Source organism: Colossoma macropomum, unplaced genomic scaffold (genome assembly GCF_904425465.1).
Source record: "Colossoma macropomum unplaced genomic scaffold, Colossoma_macropomum, whole genome shotgun sequence".
Lineage (NCBI taxonomy): Eukaryota > Metazoa > Chordata > Actinopteri > Characiformes > Serrasalmidae > Colossoma > Colossoma macropomum.
In genome coordinates, this window is record NW_023494788.1 from 29888135 (window position 1) to 29912135 (window position 24001).

Sequence of the window (24001 nt, forward strand, 5' to 3'; positions counted from 1 at the left end):
TCTGTAGTATGGTGGTCCAGGTTAGAGACTGTATGCATTATAAACTAGAAAGATAACTTACAAAAAAGCAACTTTGCTTCAAGTTTTACAGATTTTTCTAAGTTCCTGCATACTTTAATTTTTAGTAAAAAAGAAAAGAGAAACTTACAGAGACAGAATTCTTCACAGTGGTGGTGATAGTAACCAAACATCTGAAGAGTTTAATGCATATAAAGCTCCCTAACAGAAAATGGTCACATGAAACGGTTATGTATACATTGCCTGATGCATTAGATGTTGTTTTGTGATAGTTTTCAGAAAATGTTTTGGCCTTCCATTCATGGAGGAGAGCTACATGCACAGTGTTGTAAGGCAAATTAGTCGCAAATAAAACTTTTTTAAGACTAACCAAAAGTTTAATTAACACTTTAGTTTACAAAGTTTAGGGTCCTTTGTAGATGATTAATAAACTCTTTGTAGATGATTAATAAACTATTAATAAACAGATTATCAGTAACACATCAACACCATATCAGTGAAGTAGCAGTAATGAAACATCTCAATACACTGAAGTAAATATCATGTAGATGTACTGTTGATATATCACGACATTAAGTAGATGTATTGTTAATTTGTTACTTCCATTATGCAAAACCTAACCTTACCTGACCTTACCCAAAACCTAACCCTAACCCTGGCCCTAATCCTAACCCTAGCCTTAACCTCAACCCAGAACCTAATCCTAACCTTCGTATGCTTTTGACATGTTACTGAGAGTCTGTTCAGTGTTTGTTTCATCCAAAAGGACCACTCAAATAAAGTCTCACCCTATTTTACCTTATCAACATCACATATTAACTCACATATACTTACCATTATATACTTAACTATTAACATTATATATACTCACTGGTCATTTTGGATAGTAAATATAATGCCTATGCTTGTGCTGCATGACTCCTGGTTCTTATCACCACCACTGTAAAGAAATCCGAGTTGGTAATTTTATCTAGAACGCACCATTTCACATCAAACCACTCTGAAAAACTTTTTGAAATAATTTTGAAAGATTTGTGGCATTCCCCTTTAAAAACATAACACATTTAGACAAATTAAGAGTCTAATGTCAGCAAGAGAGTAATGAACTAAGAACCATAAAACTATTCACTGCTTTATCTGAGCTTTGCAGTATACTTAATATAATAATTGGATAGCTTATCGCACGCTAATAAAAGCCTATTAGAAAAGCAACTACTGAAAAAGTGTGAGATCCAGCTGCCAGTTCTGAAGAGGGTAGGGGTTGTTATCAGTTAGATAGCAGTTTATAGCCTCCATAGAATAAGCATTGCAGAATTTATGTGCATGGCTGTACAGCAGGATGTTTTCTTAGATGTTCCGCAAACAGTACGGGGACCGTTCCTGCTGAAGTGTTTAGATCAGAGCGAGTGAGCTGGGGCTTTTCTCAAACAAATCTAATTAGATTTTCCTGTAGCATTGACCCTAGCCCGGCCTGTGTGTTTGTGCATGGTAGTGCAGGAATAATAGGCCTCAGCCTGAGAAAACTCTCAGATTGCCACAGCATGGGTTCACAGAGGAATTGGGCTGTAAAATGTCTTGTAAGCAGCAGTTTATAGAACGTAAAAAGTGTAAAAAGTTGCCTACATTGAAAGGTTTAATTAATTTTCACACATGGAAATGACTGAGCTGACTTTTTCTTTCAGCCAGACCCATTTAACTTTCCACATGATGTGCATATACTATGATTATTGATTGAGGCTGCCTCTTTAAAGCTCTGTATCAAGTATCTATCATATGTAAAGTGATGAAAAGAATAATTAAAGTCTTCAAATTACAGAGACAAGGTGAGCTTCCTACATATCTACCACTAGAGAGCAGCATGCAGTTTCAGCAGAAGGAGTGTGCCAAATGGGCCTATAACAGGTAAGCACAGTTGTACATCACTGGCTACTTTATTAGAAATTTCTACCTTGAAGGTCCACTTTGTACGAGACTGCAAACCATCTGTTGTGGGAAAAATTGTGGTAGTTATTCTCTAGCACTTGAACAGCAGTCTGTTTCTGACCACAGAACCAGAAGAGGCTGCATCTGCTTGGATGGCGGACCATGCCCATTACTATATCACTGCTGTGCTGACAATGGTCCACCATCCAAATAATATCTCGTCAACAGCAGTCCTGTGTTCAGAAATGACATGTTTTGTTGATTTTTTAATTGAAAAGAATAAATAAGTACACATTCTCTGTATTAAACACTTTTGCACATTTTAATGCAAAATTACTGTTTGCTGAATTAAATATATTGGGAAAAAATAAACAAAATGTGTCCTGTGCAAAAGTTGTGGGACATTTTATATGTTAATCATTTTCCTTAATACATTAAACTCAGAAAATAAATAGAAATTTGTACCATGTGACCAGGCACCCCTTCAAGCATTTGTATATGACTGTAGAGGATGGCTGACAAATTCGGCAGCTACAGCCTGTGTTGTAAATCTATATAGTGGGCCTATTAGGTAATATGACCTCATAAAGTGGCCAGTGGGTGGAAGATGATGAGTATATTGTATTAATTTGAGCTCTGGTTTATGGATCAACCCCCAACCCACAACATATATTCAGCATTGTTAGAAGAGTTGCAGTATGTCTTATGTACTGTGTATGTACCAATGAAACACACAGTGACCTTTATTCACTCCCATAATATAAACCTATTGTGGAGTGGCAACAGGCACAGCCTCTTCTTTTCTGGTGATTCTAATCAGAGGCATGGCACTGATTAATCGGGCTCATCAGCTCAGCGTTAGCTCTACCCCGTCTGAAGAGGACGCCGACAGAGTGGCTCTTCAGGTCAGAAAGCCACATGAGGCCTGCCTGTGCAAATCTGAACTACATAAGAAGACACTTCAGATACAGAAAACAAGCATGAGGCTTTGGATATTTTGTGTTTCTGACTGTGTGATCATTTCAGTTATGTTTAATACATTGTTTAATTCGTTCCAAGACCATTTCTTTTTCCTTTTTTCCAGGAAAAGTGTCTGGCTTCTTTTTTGCTACCCCAAAAACCCCAAACAACATGTGTTTCAACAGTTCATTAGACATTCCATTCAATGGCAGATAATTTGAGCGGATACCCCACTCTACATTGTTCTGCTGTGGAAGGTGTGTTACTTTGATGTATTCCTCTGTGGTATCCACTACTTTACTCTCTGACTATGAGAAGAATTTTGACAATAACGGCAGTAATGATCAGTGAGATCTTTGACAGTCCTACTACAGTAACATTCCTTTTCCTTAGTCACAAACGTTTAACTGTATGAATAAAACTATTCCTTCAGTACAGTATTGTCTGATTTTACTTGACTTTTCTTACAATAGCTGTGTTGATGTAAAGAGAATGCTGCCCTATTTGCCAGGTGTCCAGTTGTAATTACAGGTGAAGTTACTCTGCTGCAAGGTGTGCAGAGAGCCAGGTTAGAGGAAGAGGACCTCTGGTATCTGATACTTCAGACTTTGTGTTGTGATCTCATTCATTGGATCGTTTAGCTCTGTGACAGACAGTCCTATTCTATTCCCATTGATATCACTAAAAATGCACTCATCTACAAAAGGTAGAGGAAGCAGAAGTGACTGGGATGCTAGATGCCCACAGACCTCAGATATCTGACAAGGACAGCCTTTATTTTGTAACACTCTGTTGTTCCTTTAGCACACAGGTCAGAGGCTGAATGGAATCTGCACTTCGGCCAGAGGCAGGCTTACTGTATACATACCAGAGAAAGGCTGGAGCAGAGTTTCACACTGAGTAGGTGAAATAGATAATGCCCTTGTTTACCTTGCAGAGGAATTGTATTACAGTGCATTGGATTATGTGTCATTCACAGACTAAAATGGACTCTATATTTCTAAGAAGCCAACGGTGTTTCTTCCTGTCTTATTTATATTGTGACTAGCAGAAAATGCAACCAACTTTTGAGACTGAACTTTGGAGGCATGGAAAAATATCTCTTTAAGTTTCTTTGAAAAACTGAAAGTGATTCTGAATACAGTGGAAGCTGTAAAAATCCCAGTCTTATTGCATACTAAGGCTTATTATTCAGTAACTACAGGGACTTCAATGCAACTTGTTAAGCTTTTCTAAGGTAATAGAAGTGTCTAATAAAACTTTGGTCCTGCTGGCAGGCCCTGGCCATGTAAGGGGTCAATGTAGTTGTTGAGGCTTCGTCTGTGTAACTGTTATGATATTCTGTCATATATGTTTTCTGCTTTTTTTCCTGACACAGAAAAATGTACTGGGTGTATCTATCTATATATCAGTCAATCAAAATAGCATTCTTAAAGGGTTTTATGAAGGGACTGGGAATTTACCCTGCAGATTTCAATACTAAACCCAGAAAGAGTCTGTTATAGTCTGTTATTATCACTGAGTGTAATGCATCTGCTTCCACTTGCTTGCTTTACCCATCTTGTGTCTTAACCTATGACATTCCATCACTTCCATTATCACCCACTTTAGTGTTAAGCAACACAGATGCCCCTACATTATTCAGAGTCTGTAACTGAGACCAAGCACAGTTTCCACTAAAAAATGAATGAAGGGCCCTGCAGGCTTAAGATTTAGGAGATGGTGGGACAGAGGAAGTGGTGTTGAATGACTGTAAAGAAGTACTTAGTTTGCCAAGGGGATAGGCTGTTTTCTTTAAAGGAGTGGTTGACCACTGAGGCACTACAGTTCCCTCAAATTCTGAGCCCCCTTCAGCAGGCTCTTCAGGGTAAGTTTTTAGGGGAATGTTGTCTCGCTTTTTAGTTTTTTTCTGATCTAATCAAATTCATAAACATTTAAAGCTCGCTTTTTCTCCAGTAACGCTGGAGTATGGAAAATATTTTACGAATGTATTTTTTGGGGTTTAATCCAGAGGAGACTATTAAGTGTGCAAATTTTCAGTCAGACGCTAGATGGCGCTCCGGTGCTCTGTGCTGCTCTGTGCGCGTGGCCGCGTCCCCGGCTTGTGCGCGCCGCCGCTTTAATGAACGTGTCCGAGAAAAAGAGAAGGAAAAAACTTCGGTTAAAAAATGGCGGAGGGGGCAACGACTCTGAAAGGCTTGCGCGCACAAATGGGTAGGAATTCATCTCTTTATACCAGTTTTTGCGGATTTCATCGCGTCCACTTGTAAAGCCAGACTTTCCGCGACGAGCTCAGGTTGTTTTGAAGCAGTTTGTGTGACAGAGACTAAAATCAGGCACTTTCATTCAGACTAACCCGGTTAGCTGCTGCTGTTTAGCGGGCTTTGCTGTTGCTGATAAATATCGAGCTGCTGGCTGCTAAGAGTTAAGCAAATGAGTTGAACCACAGCGGCAACAAGTTTAAATCTGTTTTTCGTAGCCGGTTAACTAAGTTAACGACTAAATTTATTGATTTGAAGTGAATTAGTGCCTGGTTCCGTCTTTTTATGGTTGCGAGTTGTGTTTTGCCGTGACCGTTAAAAATGATCGGTAAGCGAGCTAAGATGACTCAGACTGATTAGACCGAGTGACAGATCTAGCTAGCTTTAGCTTGGCGCCTCTCAGGGAAGAGGATGCTCCTCTCTTTGGTCAACTAGTGAATAGCTGTTAAGCTAGCCAAATAAACTATTTCACCTGCATATTTTATTGCAGTAAGTGCAGACGTGTGTAAGTCTTCTGTGTTGAGCGACACTACTTATACACAAATATATACTTTAACAGTATTTTAACCCATCAGCTTATGATGACCAGTGTGAATAAGTTAGTTAACGCTAGCTAGCTTAGCTTAGCTAGCAGCTCATCACATATCGGAGAGCTTGATGTTGAGCAAGGAGGCTAAATGAACGTTACCAAAGTTATCTGAGATAAGCGATCCTGACCTTAATCTCGATCGTGCGATTCAGTCTTGCATTCACGTGCAAAATATTCACTTCATCTGGTTAATTTGAGGTCGCTGACCGTTATTTAATTGATTGACTCAGCTGTCAGTGTCTTCTCACTGGTCTGGTCGTTTCTAGAGGCAAAATTAAGTTGATTTGTGTTTCATTCTAAAAGCCAATGAGGCTCTTATTAGGCGAATACTCATGCACAGGGTGTCAGCACAGCTTTGGACTGTCTGAAAACAACAGGACTCCTGCATTTCTGCTTTAAAACCAACCATTATTTCAGCTGATAGGGTAGTAATTGTAGGTAGTGTTTGACGTCTGTCTAAAGATTGCGACCTGTGGTGACTTGCAATAGCTGATTTCTTAATGTTGTTCCTGAGGTAGGCCTAGTTCTCTTTTTTTTTCTTTAATTCTGCAGTGTATCCTCTTCTCATCTACACTATACTATCAGTGAAGACTGTTTTTTATTATGCAGTGTTTCCACTGACATAGCTAGCACATTCATATCTGCTCACAGCGTGTGCAATTTTTGTCTTTTATGATTCCTCTGGTAAATACCAGCCTTGCTTATTATATGAATTGCCATTCAGTAAATCGTTAAAGCCGTGATGGTTAGGAAGCTTACCTAGCTTTACACTGTACACTGCACAAAGGTTAATGTTGAGCTGCTTCGCCCACAGTATGTATAATAATGGGTGGCGCAGTTTGGGCTGAAAACTGTAGATTATATAATGGACGTCCACAAGAATGTGTGAGAAGGCTATTCTGTAATTACTGGGTGGAATCGGACTCAGTATGGTACTGTTTTAGAGGTTTAGTTCTTGCCATGCTCATTTTAAAGTATGTTTGTTTTGGTTTTGTTTTTTAGGTCAAAGTTGGTAAAATACTTTGCATGGTGCAGTAGCCAGTTCTGTCTGTTAGTTTATGACCTTGTCTGACTGATTTAGTCGGCCCTGTTTTGAAATTGATCACAGCCCCTCCGCTGTTTGAGGTGTTGGAAGGAAGTGAACTAGATAGGCTGGACTGATTGTCAAGTGTGTTTCCCACTCACAGAGACAGTATCACATTCAGAAAGATTTGAGAAGCAAATGAACTTGGATTTAAATTAGTCAGCACCTCTCCTCCCACATCTCAAATCCAGGATGTAGCTCTACGATACAAACTATAATACAGTCGTTGTGCACAGTAGCTATTTTGTATGTCCAGAAGTTTGTAGACACATTTGCATCCAATACTTCTTCCAAAGTCAAGAGTTTTAACAGCCTCTACTGCAGTAACAACCTCTTCTCTTCTGGGAAAGCTTTATACTATGCTGGAACATTGCTTTAGGGATTGGACTGTGTTCAGCCATGAGAGCATTAGTGAGGTCAGGTACTGATGCTGTATGATTAGTTCTGGATCAGTCCAAGTTATCCGAGAGAATACAGCTCCGCTGCTGCACAGCTTAGTACTGAGGAGCTTCATACCACTCTAGCTGATGCTTGGTATTGGAAATGATGACCTTAGGCTGATGTCCAGCTGCTCCAGGGTGTCTCATTCTATTGGGAATACTCTTCTATAGAGATTATGCAAGCTGTTTGCTTGCAATCGAATGCCTGCGCCAGCAATGAGTGCACCTTACAGTAGCTGTTTTCATTAAATGAGGAGTGTCTGGATGTGCATTATAGAGATCCAGCAGCAAGTGCTAGAAAACTATGTTAGGTTTTGACGTATTTAGAAGTCCAGCATGTTAAGAGTAGCAAGTTTGGCCTGCTGTCCACTATGCATTGCTCTGATTTTAGAAATAATTCATTCTTACACAGCCCAGATGTTCCCAGAAACACCAGGCAGGATCATCTGTATGTATGTGTGTGTGTGAGACAGAGAGAGAGAGAGAGAGAGAAAGGGAAATCACAGCTGTGCCCTGTGTGAAGGCCTGCATTATTGGCATCTGCAAAAGAGTACTTCCTGTTGTCCCAGCAACAGTCTGCTACTGCAACAGAGAGAGAGAAGGAGAGACTGACTGACTAGAGTAATAGGAGCCCACTGACCCACTAATAGTGACTCCCCCTGGCTGCTGTTGCTCCCAGTGCATGCAGGGATACAAAGAGTTGTAGTGTTGTCTTTGTATGACTGTTCCTTGTTTTTTTTATTTGTTTTTTTCCTCAGTTGGAGTGAATTTGGTTTTGTTTAGCGCTCCATCTCATCATCTGACAGGTTGAACGGTGTCACTGTTTTTAAAATGGAGTAAATGATGCAACACTGAACTGTGATATTTTTTCCCCAGTTTTTCAGTTTTGAAGTTATGGCCTTTTAAACACAATCCAGAGCCCATATGGTGATGATTAGTAAGTGTAGAAAGAGTTTAATACAGTATCAAAAACATAAAAAATCAGTACCCAGTATATTAAAATATAGGGGAAGCGATATGGCAAAAAATATCATGGCACAATATTTACATTTGCATGGTGCACAACATCACCGTATCACATTATTTTGACATTATGGTGTCACATTTAAACACAGCCATAAAAAATATGTGTACAGTGATTTCACACACTGCACTGCACTAAATACTGTTAAACTGGAGTAATTATGCTCTCCTTGTAATGAAACATGCAGTTGGTCAGTTTTCATGATCAAAGCTAGGCATCCACTTGCATCCTGTTGGAGCAAAATGGGCACAAAGGAGGGAGGGGCTTATGCTGTACATGCACACACACTCAAATAATTGAGCCTTTTTTTAAGTCACTTAGAAATTTTAAGGTTTACAATTTTTTTCTTTCAAAAATCATATTAAAATCATAATGAAAATCTGTGTATTTTTATAGCCCTTACTTGTTAGATATGAGTGTTACATGGTTTGCCATTTCTCAAAAGAGGAAACGTCTGATGTTTCAGTTTAATTAAATTTGTCATGCCTCCTTCAGATAATGACTAGAAATCAAATTTAAAATCATTGATTTAAATTCTAGTATGGGCTATTCTGAAAGGTCTCTTATATTGCTTCAGTTTAATGATCACTTATGATGAGCATTGTGATCAATTTAATCACAAAAGTAGATCTAGCTTAGACTTATTTTGGTATTTGAGTATTCATAAGGGTTAATTAATGAATGTTTGGTGAACAGCATGGAGGGGAAAAGCATAAAAAAAGACTAAGATTAACAGATAACTATCATTAGCTTATAAAAATCAGTAGCGCAAACATTTAGCAGAGATTTAGAGAGTCAGCAAAAGGATACATTTGAACACTTGTTTTATTATTCAGAATGGCCAAGGGCATTCAGTAGGTTTTTCTTGGTAGAGTAATGGAGACTGCCTCTTCAGATGAGCTAATAAGCTAACATTAGAGCTACCTGGTATAACACTGGATGGTGAAGAGGACTCCTCATCTTCTACATAAGGTCCTTTCACTTCAGTGTGCGAACTAAGGATGTGCATTCTGACTAATTTTGATATTCGAATATCCATAAGAGAATTAATGGATATCCTGTTAATCCCAAGGAAGAAAAAAGAGGGGAAAAAGGCTGGGCATGGAGGGTGAGGGGCAGAAAAAAAGCTGTGTAAACAACAGACTTCAGCCTAAATTAGCGTAGGAATATAGGCTTACTTTTTAAATGATAGCACCGGCTGTGAAAATTTGAATTTCAATAATAGTTGAGGGAAATCAATAAATTTTCATCTTGAATGAGTAAAAGAAGCTTCTTCAGAAGGGCTAATAAGCTAAAAAGCTGACTGGTACAACGTTGGATGCTGATGAGGACATGTCATCTTCACCGCAAGGTATTTTTCCCTCAGTGGACCATGTGCCAACATGTTACTCTGACAGAGGAATATCTATTCATTAAATATACTAGAGTGCTTAGCGAAAAGCTGCACCATAGCATCTTTCATGCTGTCTCTACGTTCTCTCGTCCTAACAACAATACGCTCACGTTCAGGCACTCTTGTTTCATAGCATCAAATCATAATATACTTACTTGCGTGACTGTCACATTTTACAGTCCTTTTAACACATAAAATCAGACGTTTGAATTGTTAGCCTGTATATTTTCTCTGTCCTCCTGTGATGAAACATAACGAACACCTGAACAGTGTTTTCAGTATTCGAATACTGGCAACCGAGAACTTAAGTACCCATTCACATCCCTAGTCCTAACGTTGGTTCATCAAAAACATGCTCACGTTCAGGCAGTCCTGTTTCATAGGATCAAAATGTAATACAATGTAATGTTTTACTCACAGATACAAGCAAAACTGTCACACTTTACAATCCTGTTAAGACATAAACATTACTGTTTTATTGAATTGTTAGCCTGTGTATTTTCTCCATCTTCCCATACACAAATGTAACAAATACCCAAATAGTGATTTCACTATTCAGATACTGACACCTCAGACAGTTCTTGAGTACATGTACATGTACACTATGACTCCGTTTACACCTGGTCACTTCATGCGACTTGTGTCTGGGTTGTATCCTGATTAGATTTTAGCCACATGCATTTACACTTGGTAGTCGAATGCGTCTCCGGTTAGCTGTTGTGTTGTTAGGTGCTGTGTGGGAGAGAATATGCAAATCCAGGTGTTAGGCAACAGCCAGTTTCTGATAGTTTAAATTGTCTGCAGTTTGTATTGCACAGTAGTGTCTGTCCATATTGCTTTAAAGCATTTCGTTTCATCTGGTCCCCAACCATGATTATCTTGTTCCCAGGCCGAGATCACGCAGTCAGTGACATACTGCATGGGGAGGAATTTTGGCTGCACTGAGAGGGGTTTTGCTTGTCGATTGTGTTTTGGAGAGTCAGATGCGTTTACACTGCAGTAACATGTGGCTCAAGTGCATCTCAGACCGCTTCCTAAAGTGGTTTGAGGGATTGGATTTGTATCTGTTTCAAATGCGTCTTTGGTTCGTATGCGCTTAGCCTTATCCAGATATAATCCTGATGCTGGAGAGTATGCTCAATATGACCTCATAGTTTGTGAAATTTCTGCCCTGCTAGATCTGCCCCGGTCAACTGTATTTGTCTTTAGCATAAGTCCTGTGCTTTGGAAGCTTTACAAAGTGGATTTTCATGGTTGAGTAGGTGCAGACAAGGCTAAAATCACTATCCTCAATGACAAGCATCAGCTGGACTGGTGCTGTACTCTGGAGCAATGGAAACGTGTTGTCTGGAGTGATGAATCACGCTTCACTATCTGGTAGTCTAATGGACAAATCTGGGTTTGGTGGAGGCCAGGAGATGGCACCTACTGGCGTGCATAGTGCCAACAGTAAAGTTTGGTGGAGGAGGAATAATGGTCTGGGGCTGTTTTTCAGAGGTTGGGTTCATCCCCTCAGTTCCAGTGAAGAGTAATGTTAATACTACAACATACAAAGACATTTTAGACAATTAAATGTTTCCAACTTTGTGGCAACAGTTTGAAGAACACGCTTTCCCGTTTCAGCATTGAGGAACGCCCTTTCCCGTTTCAGCATTGCCCCTTGTGTCGGATCCAAAAAGACTTGGTTTGATGAGTTTGCACAAACTCCTGACCTCAATCCCATTGAACAGTTTTGGGATGAATTGAAAAGTTGATTGCAAGCCAGGCCTATTCATCCAACATCAGTGCCTGACTTCATGAAATGCTCTTTTGTCTAAATGGGCATAAATTCCCAGACACAGTCCATGATCTGGTGGAAAGTTTGCCCAGAAGAGTAGAGGCTGTTATGGCCACAAGGGGAGGGGCAACTATATATTAATGCCCATGGTATTGGAATTGGATGTCCAACAAGCTGATGTAGGTGTGATGGTCAGATATCCACATACTTTTGGCCATATAGTGTACCTCATATAGCTGTTTGATCAGGTAGAATGTGTCAGTCTTGATAGCATGATTAATTTGCTTTTTTTCTGCCTTGGTTTGCGTTCCTGTGTTGAGACTTAAGTGCCTAATGTTGGTCTTTAAAGTGATGGTCTGTTTTCTCCATTGCGGTTGCGGGTACTTCATTTCCTCTTTATGTAGCCAAAAGCATGGCCTGAGCTGTATCACAAAAACAAAGACATATACTACCCACCTTCTGGCCCTGTATTTGCTTTAGTAAGAAAGCCTGGATAGCTTTGTTGTTAGCGTCCATTGTTGAGCTACTGCGTATTTACATGTTGCATGTTGGATTGCCCACGGTTTGAGCCACACAAGATGACTCAGCGGCCTTTTGCATATTCAGTAGATCCGGCTGCATTGTGTCACTGAAGTGCTTTTAAATAGCTTCTTTCTCCTCACCTAAATGCACATAGGTGCTGGTCACTGTTTTGGCTATAAAAAGTTGTCTATAGAAATGAGATCTTACCCATCCTTTAAGGCAATGTCTGTTATAAAGCTGCCTTGCCTAGCCTGTTTACCGTGCTGTGTTTCTGCAGTAGAGGCTGCTTTCACTTCACTATGCTTTAAGTGTTATTTTAGGCCTTGTTGTGGTCTCTGCTGCAGGTGCTCAAAATGTTTGTTTATTTGTTTGTTTATTTATTTTTGATTATGTTGACTCACATGGCAGCAAAGATAGTATTATATCAGTCAAAATAAAAGAAATAAAATGCTAATTCAAGCTGTAGGTCATCAGTTTTACAGAACACTTCATCGGAAATGCGAATAATTTGTTAGACATTGTGGTTTAATACACCAGTCAGTGCCCTGTCATGTGATTGTTAATTAAGTGTTAAATTATTTCAGTTAGAGATTAGTCCGAATGTTTGTAAATTATATATTTGTAAAGTATGATTTTTGATATGCCAAGGAGTTTGTTTCTAATGTTATATATTTTCATAAGAACATTGAATGTGTCTGAACTCTATCCTCCATCAGTGGCCAGTGTAGAGCCTGCATTTTGGTAAGAATTCTTTATCTGTGTAGTCCAAAAAAGGAAGCATGCTGCTGCTGGATACAGGCTGCCACACACTGGTAGTGCCAGCAAGAGGTCTCTGGCAAACCACCAGATAGGATAGCACGCAGCTAAAGCACAAAGTAAGCCTCACAGAAAAGTGATGAACATCAAGCTCATTTTACTCCCTACTTGTACAGACTTAATGAAATAAACTTTTCAGCATCATTAATTGAATTTATCAGGCTTAGTAACAGCTGACCAACTCTTCAGAAACTTACTGTTTGCAAAAGTATGGGATGTGGTAGCATACAGTGCAGTTAGGCTAATAACATTAGCTGAGGTGAAGAGGCCACATCATGAAGCTTAGTGACGACACTGTCGGGTATGCTAGCCAACATTTCTAGACTTTCTTAAATTAAATTCTTTTATTTATTTTTATTATCTATTATTTAATTTATTTTTTTTTATGGGGATGAGTGGCATTATTTTAATGTTTTTGGAGTAATGCCTTTTGAATGAGTCAATTTAAAACTCTCCCCTCTTTTTCTGATAATCTTATAATCTTATCTCTCATAATCTTATTGTCTTTTGTGGAAACCATTGTCGTCCAAGTGCAACCTGTCAGATTAAAAGGGGAGGGACAAATGACTTAGTCAGTTCTTTTTTTTTTTCGTCATCTTCAGCTCTAGTCTAGACTCATCAGTTAAGATCACTCCACTGGCTTCCTGTGGAAGTAAGATACTAAGCTCTGGTTCTTACGTTTTAGGCTTCATATGACTCACTCAGCTCTTCACTACCTCTGCACCCTAGTCCAGATCTTCACACCTGCACACCAGCTTTGATCTTTGATATCTGGGCTCTACATGTCCTTAATTTCTAAACATGTCCATAAGGCTAGGTCTCGAGGCCAGTAGGATGATGTGTTATCATTAACAGAATAAAATTTGTCATGACAAAAATATGCTTTCCTGAGCATATTGTGGATATCAGTATTTAAAAAGCACTGACTAACTGCATGTTTTATTGCAAAGAGAATTATTAATAATTATTCCTGTGAACTGGATTTAGTGAATTACAGTATGTGAAATTTTTAATAAAACATTAAAATATAATTTAAAAATAAAATATCTTTGTGGCAGTTTTAAAGTGTGACACTAGCAGTTTGTCTATGTGTCAAAATATTGTGATGTGTATCATGTATCATGAAAATGTCTAATTGTGATATACTATTTTTTCCATATTACCCACCCTTACTTTCCCCTCTGCACTGCAGTCACTCAATTCCTTTTGCCATGGTGTGAAGACCTCTTCAGTACTTAGGTGACCACCTTACTGGAATCATTCACTCTTCATTTCTGAATCAGTGTGTCATGTCTCTTCAATCCATTGCACTTCTGTTTTATTACATTATTAAATTACCATTTAATTTATTCTTCTCAGTATCTTTACTTGTATTTATCTATTTAACTAGATCTAGCTACGATATTGCTCTTGTCTCTTAGGTTGTAGGTTCTTGTAGTATCTTTTAGATAATTTGTTTCACTTTTGCTTTTACGATTTGCATGTTTTGTTCTAGGGGTTTTGGGTTTTGCGTTTGTGTTTTTTTTTGTCAGAGAGCTGGCATAAAAGGGATTTGAGAACTTTCTTTCATATGAGCCAAACTAGTGATCGTTATATAATTAGAACTCTGTAGAATTAAGACATTTATTTTTTTCCTGCTTGCTACAACACATTGAACTTAACTAGGGTCATCTTAATCTTCATTTTCACTTTCTTAGCCAAGCAGAAATGTCCTTTTGCAAATACTTATTTCTCATACTTTCTTAAAATACAGATATCACAGAAAAACAGAAATATATAGTGCAAAGCAAAATGGAGACACGTAATGACAGCTAATAGAAAATATGCTCATAGCATGTCTACCTTCAGCATCTGAGTGATTAACAAAGTGCCCAATTGTTAACTCAGCTGCTGACTGTAAGTGTGAAGAAAGGAGGCTGTAGACAAGTATTAATCAGATTCAGGAGTAGGTAATCTGATTTATATAATGACACACTTAACTATTGAGATTGTTTAAAAAAAATGGATTATACCAGATATTGTGATCATTATTTCAAGGCACTTCACACCCTTCTCATAATCGGCTGAGAAATTCAGTAACATTTGTTTCTGCTTTTTTGTTTTTTCCCCACACTCATGAAAAAGGTGAGAAAAACAGTAATGATAAACAGGTAGTTGGAAATGGGTAATTGTCCGCAGAGGGATTTATAATAGATAAATCTGCTATTGTGTGAAGACTGTTTATATAGTGACAGACATCAAAAAAAAAGCTATATAATGGATGATACAGCGTGTCAGGATAGATTTCGGTTAGCCCAAGGATTGTCCAGTCTTATCCCCAAATGGCCGGTGTGGCTGCAAGTTTTCATTCCAAACAAGCAGGAGCAAACCTGATTCCACTTGTTTAATCAATTGCTCAGTCTTCAAACAATTGATCATGTGTGTTTCTGTTCTGTAGAATGAATATGTGCAGCCACATCGGACATTTGTGAAGAAGACTGGGTTTGACCTTCTTGCACCTTCTGTAATGGACATGCCATGACTGACAACCTGTTGATCTATAATTGTTGCCCAAATTTTACTGGTAATTTCAGTGTAGTATGGTATTAATGCCAAGGCCTTTGGTTTGGGACCCTCTGCAACAGCCATACTGCTGAAAAATACTCTGGCTTGGGGACTGAAATCATCTTTTGGTACAGTGTTGCCTTTCAATAGTATGGAAAAAAGAAACAAGCAGGAAAATTGTTTCTGAATATTTTAGAATAAATCTTTTTTGCTTGATCGGGGGTTGTGCAATATATTTGCACTGAAATATATCTCTGGTAAAACTACCTAGTAGACAAGAATAGATTCCTCTATGTAGTGTTATTAAAATTCAGCACATTTTAAATCTGTTTGCAGTAAATTACCAACAAATAGAAGAGCATGAACTTAGAGGTCTAATGAAAGCTGAATAGATTGAAGGAATTTATTCTCTGAACTTACTGATTGTAAAGTGTAGTGTCAGAAAGATAAGTTTGCTTTTGTGGCATGTGTTTAGTGTTTTGTGGGGGTTTTGACGATTGTGCAAAGAAAATGTACTGTTTTGACCAGCAAATTTGTGTTTAGTATTGTGTGTTGAGTTTTTGAAAATGTGACTTCTAAATTGGCAAAAGTGTTGAAGCAACTAAGAAAACTATAACACACAAAAAATGTTGAAAATCCATTTTTGATCTCAGTCATTAAAAAAATGTATCAAACCTGAAAATATTTGTGTTATTACACCCATGTTGCCCTCACACAGGGGGAAAATATCTAATTGCAGTTTTTCTGACTGGTATTGTGACTATGATTTAAATTGCAAACATTTTGTGTAAGTGAAATCCTAGCCTGTTTTTGGCCAAGAAGACCAGCATAGCCACTTTTTCTGGCTTGAGGCATAAACACTGAACTTGGTGCACCTTGACTGCCAGTTTCATTGGTCTTCTGCACAGCACATGGGTGTTTGGTTGCCTCTGATTGGTCTGACTCAACCTTTGGTGGTTCACCGGCTCTGGGTTCCGTTTCATTCCCCCATTTAAAACTTGTTAAGACAGTATTGTTGATGGTGTAGACTGAAAGTTAAATTGCACTCAAATTGCAAATTGCAGATTGCATTCAAATTGCAAAAAAACAATGAATCTTTCAGATCTGTACACATCGTAGTCAATGAAAACTTCTGGGATTCACTTGCTGTTTCCTGGTGAACCTATTCATTTAAGGTGCATTCCACGGAGGTTTGTGGTTTCAGGGTTTATAAAGCAAAGTACAAATACTAAATGTCGTTTTTAGCAAGTAACTAATTGCAAAGGCCAAATTTGTGAGTTTGGTCTTTGCAGTATAATGCATGAACTGTGTAGTCAGCCTTGTTGTGAGGCTTCATCATCTGTCCCACCTGCCCTGAGGTCGGTGGTTTGAATCAGATAGGGCTTTTTTTTCCTCCACCGCTGAAGCTGTTGAGACATGTTTTATAATCTCAGCACCGCCATCTTAGGATGTTCCTTTGCCCCTCCTTTCATCAAACCCGAGGATGAATGGCTGGCACTCATTTTAAGGGCTCAGACATAACATCCTTCACAAATAGCCTTTACTGCTTCTCATCCCAGGTTTTTTGCTATACTTTACTCAGCAGGATAAGAAGTCAGTTTCCCTTTTCTTCCATAGTTTGATCTGTGTCTAGTTTCAGTCACTTTATATTTGAGGATGAGCTTCTCAAAGACATTGTAGAATTAAGATGACTTGAGCGCTGTCTGTGACAGTTAAAATGCATAAGATTTGTAGGGAAACTCACTACTCTGTTTTGAACTAGTCTTGGGTCCAGCCATTGGGCTGTCCAGCATGTCATATAGGTAATATTATATTATAGGTAATATATACATGTTATGTATAGTTTAAGGCTGCTGACCTAAACCTGTCAGCATTCCTGATTTACGTGTGAGCTCCCTTTCAGTAGTAATCACTTAACAAAGTAGTTTTGGTCTTTTCTCACTTACTTTATTATGTGTGTCCAAAGTTTTAAAACTCTGTGTGGAAATGCTTCTGGTCCTGGTAGTTTCCATAGCCGATAACCTCCCCTTTGTTTTATTGTTGTCAGTTTTCCGGTGCAGCCTTCCCTTCCCCTACGTTTTTTCTGCTGTGCTTGAGCTTTACAGTTTCTCCTCTTGCCACTCAGCACAAAAAGTGAGAAACATGCCACACGCCAGACCCTGACCTCTCCACACTCAGCAACGTCTGCTCTTGGCAGTGTTCCCTTGGGGGTTTGTAAACTTGTAGGGGCCACAGGATAATGCAGATGACGAGATAACTGCAGTTACAGGCCAAATAAGCAACTAGCCTGTTCGTTTTTATAGAAACCTTGAAGATTTCCAGTAGAATGAGGCATGTAACTCATTCACTGTTCATGTCAGTTATCAAGTGGGGGAACAGTGCCCAAGGACTTCTCCACTACAGGTCTGAATACACTTCTTGCCTGCTCAGTATGCAGAAGCAAAAAGGAAACTCTCTGTTTTTGTCAAAGTTCTTGTAATTGAAAGCATTTAAGAATCAAATAAAGAAAAATCTACACTCATAGATCAGTCTTCTGGGATTTATTTCCCATATTTAGCACACAGTGCAACTGGCAGCTATTAAAAGCAGCTAAACAATTTTGTTCAATCAAGTCTTTTAAACTCTTTCATTGGTGTGTGATGGATTGGCTCTGTTTCCAGCACAAGACAGCCATGTTGACTTGTGGTAAAGATGTTTGTTAATTCTGCAGAAATTATACCTCCTTACCAAAATAACAACGACTGGCTTGCAGGAGGAGCCGTCACCATGTTCATGTAGTTCAGGCATAGCCATGACTCCCCCAGCCCAAAGTAGCAGAAAGGAACTCTGTGAGATGTAGGAAAAATACATTGTAAGTTCTGGGATAAAACAGTTGAATATCTTTTGTTCTGTACATTTCTTTAGTAGACTGCAATTAATCAGCACTATTTAACTGCATGACTACTTGAGAACTTAATGGATTATGCAATGGAATAATGGATTATGCAAATTAAATAGATGACAGTGCTTTTTTTTTTTAGAGTGGTAGGATTAAAAATGTCTGACTTGTCAATGTAATGCTTTGGTTGTATTAATTTAGTTAGATTTTACTAGTGTTTAGCAAGAGCGGTTGCTATACGTGCAGAAAATGTAGGCCTAGGATGCCAATCGAATCCTGCAGATCTACCATCATGCAGAGTTTAGTTCCAAATCCAGCATACCTGATTCATCTTAAGTCCTTCAGGAGCATGTGAATACTAAAGCCAGGTATTTTGAAAATAAACTCCCCAGGACTGGAGGTGGCCATCCCTGGAATAAACCTATGTTAATCTGTTAAGGTGCGTTCCAAGGAGGTTTGTGGTTTGTTTAAGTAAGCAAAGTGTTTAAAAAAAAGCGGTGTTAACAGTAGCGTTTTTGTTAGCATCGTTCAGGTACTAAATTTCATTAAGTGAATAATTTCATATGTGAAATATTGCTAAATAGCTGAATTTCAGAGAAGTATCCAGTGCATTGTATCTAATTTACATCTGTAGTTTGAGTGCAGGTCTTCTCATCCGGTGGTCAATAAAATGAGGCCTCATGTAGTGCCGGGTTTATTGCTATGATGCTTGAAATGGGAGACTGTTTATAGACCCTAGGGAGTATTTACCGTCTCATTTGTCATGAGTATTACACTTAATTCTTTATATGTCTATCACCAGTCACACTAGAGATGTCACAACATGACGAAGTGGTGATCATTTCATGAACACACGAGTGTCAGTGATCTCTTCATAAATCATCATGTCTGATTTAGTGGTCACCCACCACATTTTTCGCAAATGAAACTATATGCACATAAGTATGATTATTTTTCCCCATATATCCTTGGCCTACCTACTCTGACAAACACATGCGGCTGGGTGGAAAAGAGCTATAAGCAGGACATGCAGACTTGTCGATTACGTCTTCTCCATTTGCTTCCTTCCTCCACTCAAGCCTGCAGCGAGGCATTTCTGCAGCGTCCCTTCAGAGGAGCTGGGTGTTCACCCATGATACAAGGATGCTATTGCAAGCCATTCAGTTTCTAATCTCATGTTTAGAGGACTGTGTATACACCTACCCTTTTTTACCTAATGCTGTGCAAGACTTAAAGCTGACCAAACTTGACTGCTTGGCCACAAGTAGGCAAGACTTAATAATGACTTTGTACTAGGAGGTAATTCCATATGATTCCACTGAAGCATTCCTTTCATTCTCGTGCGTGAAAGCAGTGCACTCCAGACATGTTAAGCTTGTTTCTCCCAATTCCTTTTCATTTTGTCTTGGTTCTACTCATTGCTGAGGTTTGTGCATGTTGTCTTATCGCATTTTTAGCTGCAGCAGCACAGGCGCAGGCTGAGGAACGGCGCGTCCAGGCTGGGAACAGCCCAGCGCCGACAACTACAGCTACTTCTACAAAGAGCCATGCTAAACCAGGTATCTTCTTTTATGTCAAATGTCAGAAGACCATGCGTTAACCATTTACCAGGGTCATTTTACCCTGGCAAATGGGTAGGGCTGAACCATTTGTGAAAAATATCTAATTGCAGTTTTTCCTGCCAATATTGCCATTTCAGTTATTTTCTCTAAATTAAGCTCCAAGCTTTTTTTTGACCAAGAAAACCAGTGCATCCGTTTTTCAGGCTTGAGGCAGAAGTGTGGCAGACTGCTAGTTTACAAGCTGGAATTTCTACACTTAAATCTTAAGACAACTTTAACATAATGTAGGATGTAATTAAGATTCTAGCTGTTTCCGATTAAATATTGCAATATTTCAAATATATTTGAAATTGCGATTTTGGTGAAAAAAAGATTTATCGTTCAGCCCTTTTAAGGGGTAAAAAACTCACATAGTCTCAAGTAGCTTATTGCTTTTATGAAACAATGATAAAATATGCCAATGTTGAATAAGTAACTTGTTATTAATAATAATTGAAATAAACAATCTTCCAGCCAGCAGGTTATAGATGACGGGCAACATGGTTTTTAATAACTTGCATTTATACAGAATTCATTTAATGAGGGTTATGTGTAAGAATAGCTTCAAGCTTGGCTCAGCCAAGCAGATTTAAGAACTGCTCACTTTATAATTATATAATTATGCGTTTATCTAAATCTGTGCCTATGGCTCGGTGTGTTTTGTATTTTGATCTTTGTCTCTCTAGTCGCTATATATGTGTTACCATGATGTATAATGTGGTTAAGACCATTCTGCCTGCCTTTATACAGTCCTAACACTGGTTGGAACATTAGCATTAATGTCGCTGTTGTCACATAAACACATCTATTGACAGTAATGGCATTACTGCACTTTGCTGACGAACCACACACCCCGTGCGATGACTCAGTGTAAATGCTGCATGAGGTTACCTGAGCTCATAATTGAATCTGAAATATCAGCCATATGTGAAACCATGTGAGGGGATTGTCTGTGTAGTGTGGGTCTGATATCCATTGCTATCAGTCGCAGAGCTCTGCTAAGGGGAAGGCTGATGATGATATTGAACTGAGTACTGAAGAAATCTGGGATTTAAATTATGTTTTGCATTTCTTAGTCATTGATGGAGCAGCGCTTAGGATAGATGACAAACTTCGAGTAGCCAAAGAGAGAAGAGAGGAGCAAGAGAAGCAGCAAGGTGAGTTATGTACTAGAGTAAACACATATTAAGCCCCATTTGTACTTCAGTCAGTACACTAAATATGCTGAGTTACTGACGTGCCTGCAGTCACTGCTGTTTAGACATAAAGTACTCTATCTAGACCACAGGTTGCCAACCATGGTCCTGGAGTATCCCCTGCCCTACACATATTAATGTTTTGTTTTGTAATGTTTTGTTTGTAATGTCCTGTTTCTTCTCAGGAAAGGATTGTGCTCCTTGGTTGGATCAGGTGTGTTGGGAGCAGGGGAAACACAAAAATGTGCAGGGCAGGAAGTACTGTAGGACCATGGTTGGGAACCACTGATCTAGACTATAATGCTCAGAAACACACAGGTTTAAACAAACATGCTCTGTGTTTCTTAAAGCGGTGCGTGAGTCTCAGATCATAGAGCGGGAGCGCAAGGCCAAGATGCAGGTAGAAAGGCAGATGGAGGAAAGACAGAGAAAACTGGAGGAGCAGCGCAGGAAAGAGGAGCAAAGGAGAGCCGCTGTTGAGGAGAAGAGGAAACAGAAGCAAGAGGAAGAGAAGGTGTGTTAGTTCTTTGTCTGTACCTGTTTTTCCTCTGTCTTTCTATCTGTCTCTCACTTTCTCTTGCTGTATACCCTTCCATCCTATTATTCCAGTTTTATTGCTGTTTAATCAACCCTTCCTGCGGATGAATAAGTGCAAGCACTAATAATGAATTTCTTTTGGAGGACTTATGGGGATGGAGACAGGGAGTTCTTTTTTTAGTTCTGAGTTAGAGAGAGTACTGTACATCAAGCTGAAGCTAAAGGCATTGTATGTAAACGCCACAGCACTTAGGCCTATGTAATCCTATACACAAAGAAAACTTTGAACCTATATAGTCTTCAACTTCTTTTAAAATCCTCTGTGGATTTTCAAACGTTTGTAATGCTGAATTGTTTGTTTGACGCAGTTTAGATATGTGGTAGCGTATGGTGTTCCGTAATTTGTGTTTACTGTTATATGCTGGCGATGGAAGTTTTGTTGGCTATTGTTCCAGATAAAATCATAAGCATTATCCCTACACAATGCAATAATAATTTGGTCTGTGTGTGTGTAGGAGCACTATGAGGCAGTGATGCGGCGCACTATGGAGCGAAGTCAGAGACTGGAGCAGAGACAGAAGAGGTGGTCGTGGGGAGGCCTCACTGACTCAGACCAGAAAAATGGTATGTGCAGTACAGCCATGTTTCTTGTGATTTCTTAATCTGCTTTCATTTTAGACTTCCTCCTTCTAATACTGTCTTTTCACAGATAGCAGATGTAATTGTATACAGTAGTTTGCAAAAGTCAGAGACCGCCCTTTCATGTAATTAATTTCCAGGTAAAACATTAAGGACAAATTATTGTTCAGCATCAGGTAAAAAACTTGTACGTAAAAAAAAGTCTCAGCAACTGAATATAATAACACATTTTTCAAATATTTAGTCTGTCTAGACCTTTGTTATAGCTTATAGCTTTGCCTTTTTTTGCTTGTCATGATCCAGGTAATTCCATTTACAAATTTAGACCCATAAGCCCATAAAACCTTACTTCACATCTCAGATGTCCAGTTTCGGTGTAACTTGTTTAACAGCTGCACATACTTTCACACCCATAGTGCATAAAGTTTTGGTTTTTGATAGAACTGGTATTACTCTTGGCATTCAATGAAATTTTTTTCCTGGCACTAAAAAAATGCATAAATTATATGCTTTGACTGCAAATTAAATAAATGGATGTGTCATCTGACTTTTGCACAGTACTGTAAAATACATTATGAATCACCATCATTTTTAATCCCCAACCATGAGGTATGATATCTCCTGTAAAGAGCTTTGAATAACCTGAAATCACTTTAGGTTGTTTTGTCTATGATGGATATGTATGTATGTATGTATCATTTTTTTCCCCCTTTTTAATATTGTTTTGTCATGTTGTTATGGTCTGAATAATTGAAAATATGATTGATATGTATACCGGTAGAACGTTCTCTCATGATGTGAGGCTGTACTGTGGATACAGTGATAAGCCCGGACACAGTCACGCACTAACAGCACCGCCCCTGAGACAAACTAAACGTGCATAAACAGCTTAAATAACTCTTATAAACTCACCAAAATGCTCATACGTTAATCAGTATAGGTTTACGTGGGCGCAAGCACAAAGCGAGTGTGTTGTTGGTTGCATGCCACGTGCATGAAGCATCATAAACACTGGTCATTCACACAGCGTTTGTGCTGCTGAGCAGAACAGCAAGAAAGTTGTATAGATATACTTTTACAAAACCAATAAACGATTGAGCCTGTCACTTTGCTTAAATGAAAATGTAATTCTTAAAAGTGCACTGGACATTTGTTCACCCTGGACAGTATTCTGATTGGGCAGTTGTTTCAAGCCTTGTGGACCAGGAAACTGTTAAGCACAACAAAGAAGAACAAATTAGCTCGTAAAACCCATCAGGCTCGGCGTAAGCTTAATGTGATAAACATAACAAGTCCGGAATAGTAAGCTGTCTTTGTTAGATAAAGCAAACCGTGAAACAGTATTTTAGACGCCAAATATAAGGTGCAAAATGGAGTTGAGAATAAATGAAGAGAGAAAATCAAACATGAGAAGAGGCTGCAGGAGAAAATAATGGCAACAGTGGCAATAATAGTACTAGTAATAACAATAATTATTATTTTTGCAGTGTTTTTTTCTCATTAGTTACTATTATATTTTTTTCTTTTATTTGATATTGTAATATTGTTATCGTCTGAATTGTACAAAATACTGTATGAGTTAATTTCTGTTCTCTAGAGTGAGTGTGTGTGTGTGTATGTATGTATGTATATATGTGTGTGTGTGTGTGTGTGTGTGTGTGTGTGTATATATATATATATATATATATATACAAAGTAATATATACTGCTTTATCATGTTGGTTTAGTTTGACTTCTGTAATGTTGCTGGAGATGAGACAACTCCCTGATGATCTCCGCTGTGCTTTTCCATCTCTCTT

General features: G+C 38.7%; 1 protein-coding gene across 10 annotated transcripts in view; it reads left to right on the forward strand.

The window, feature by feature from the left end:
- The first annotated feature begins 5043 nt into the window (after positions 1 to 5043).
- The window catches only part of map7d3 (MAP7 domain containing 3), a 38921-nt gene continuing 19963 nt past the window's right edge, over positions 5044 to 24001 (forward strand). For all 10 annotated transcript variants that reach the window (XM_036569109.1, XM_036569110.1, XM_036569113.1 and 7 more), the window contains exons 1-5: positions 5044 to 5115; positions 19687 to 19788; positions 20907 to 20987; positions 21377 to 21540; positions 22079 to 22187. In XM_036569109.1, coding sequence (XP_036425002.1) covers positions 5070 to 5115; positions 19687 to 19788; positions 20907 to 20987; positions 21377 to 21540; positions 22079 to 22187 — 502 coding nt within the window. In that variant the 5' untranslated portion in view covers positions 5044 to 5069. The remainder of the gene's footprint in view (positions 5116 to 19686; positions 19789 to 20906; positions 20988 to 21376; positions 21541 to 22078; positions 22188 to 24001) is intronic.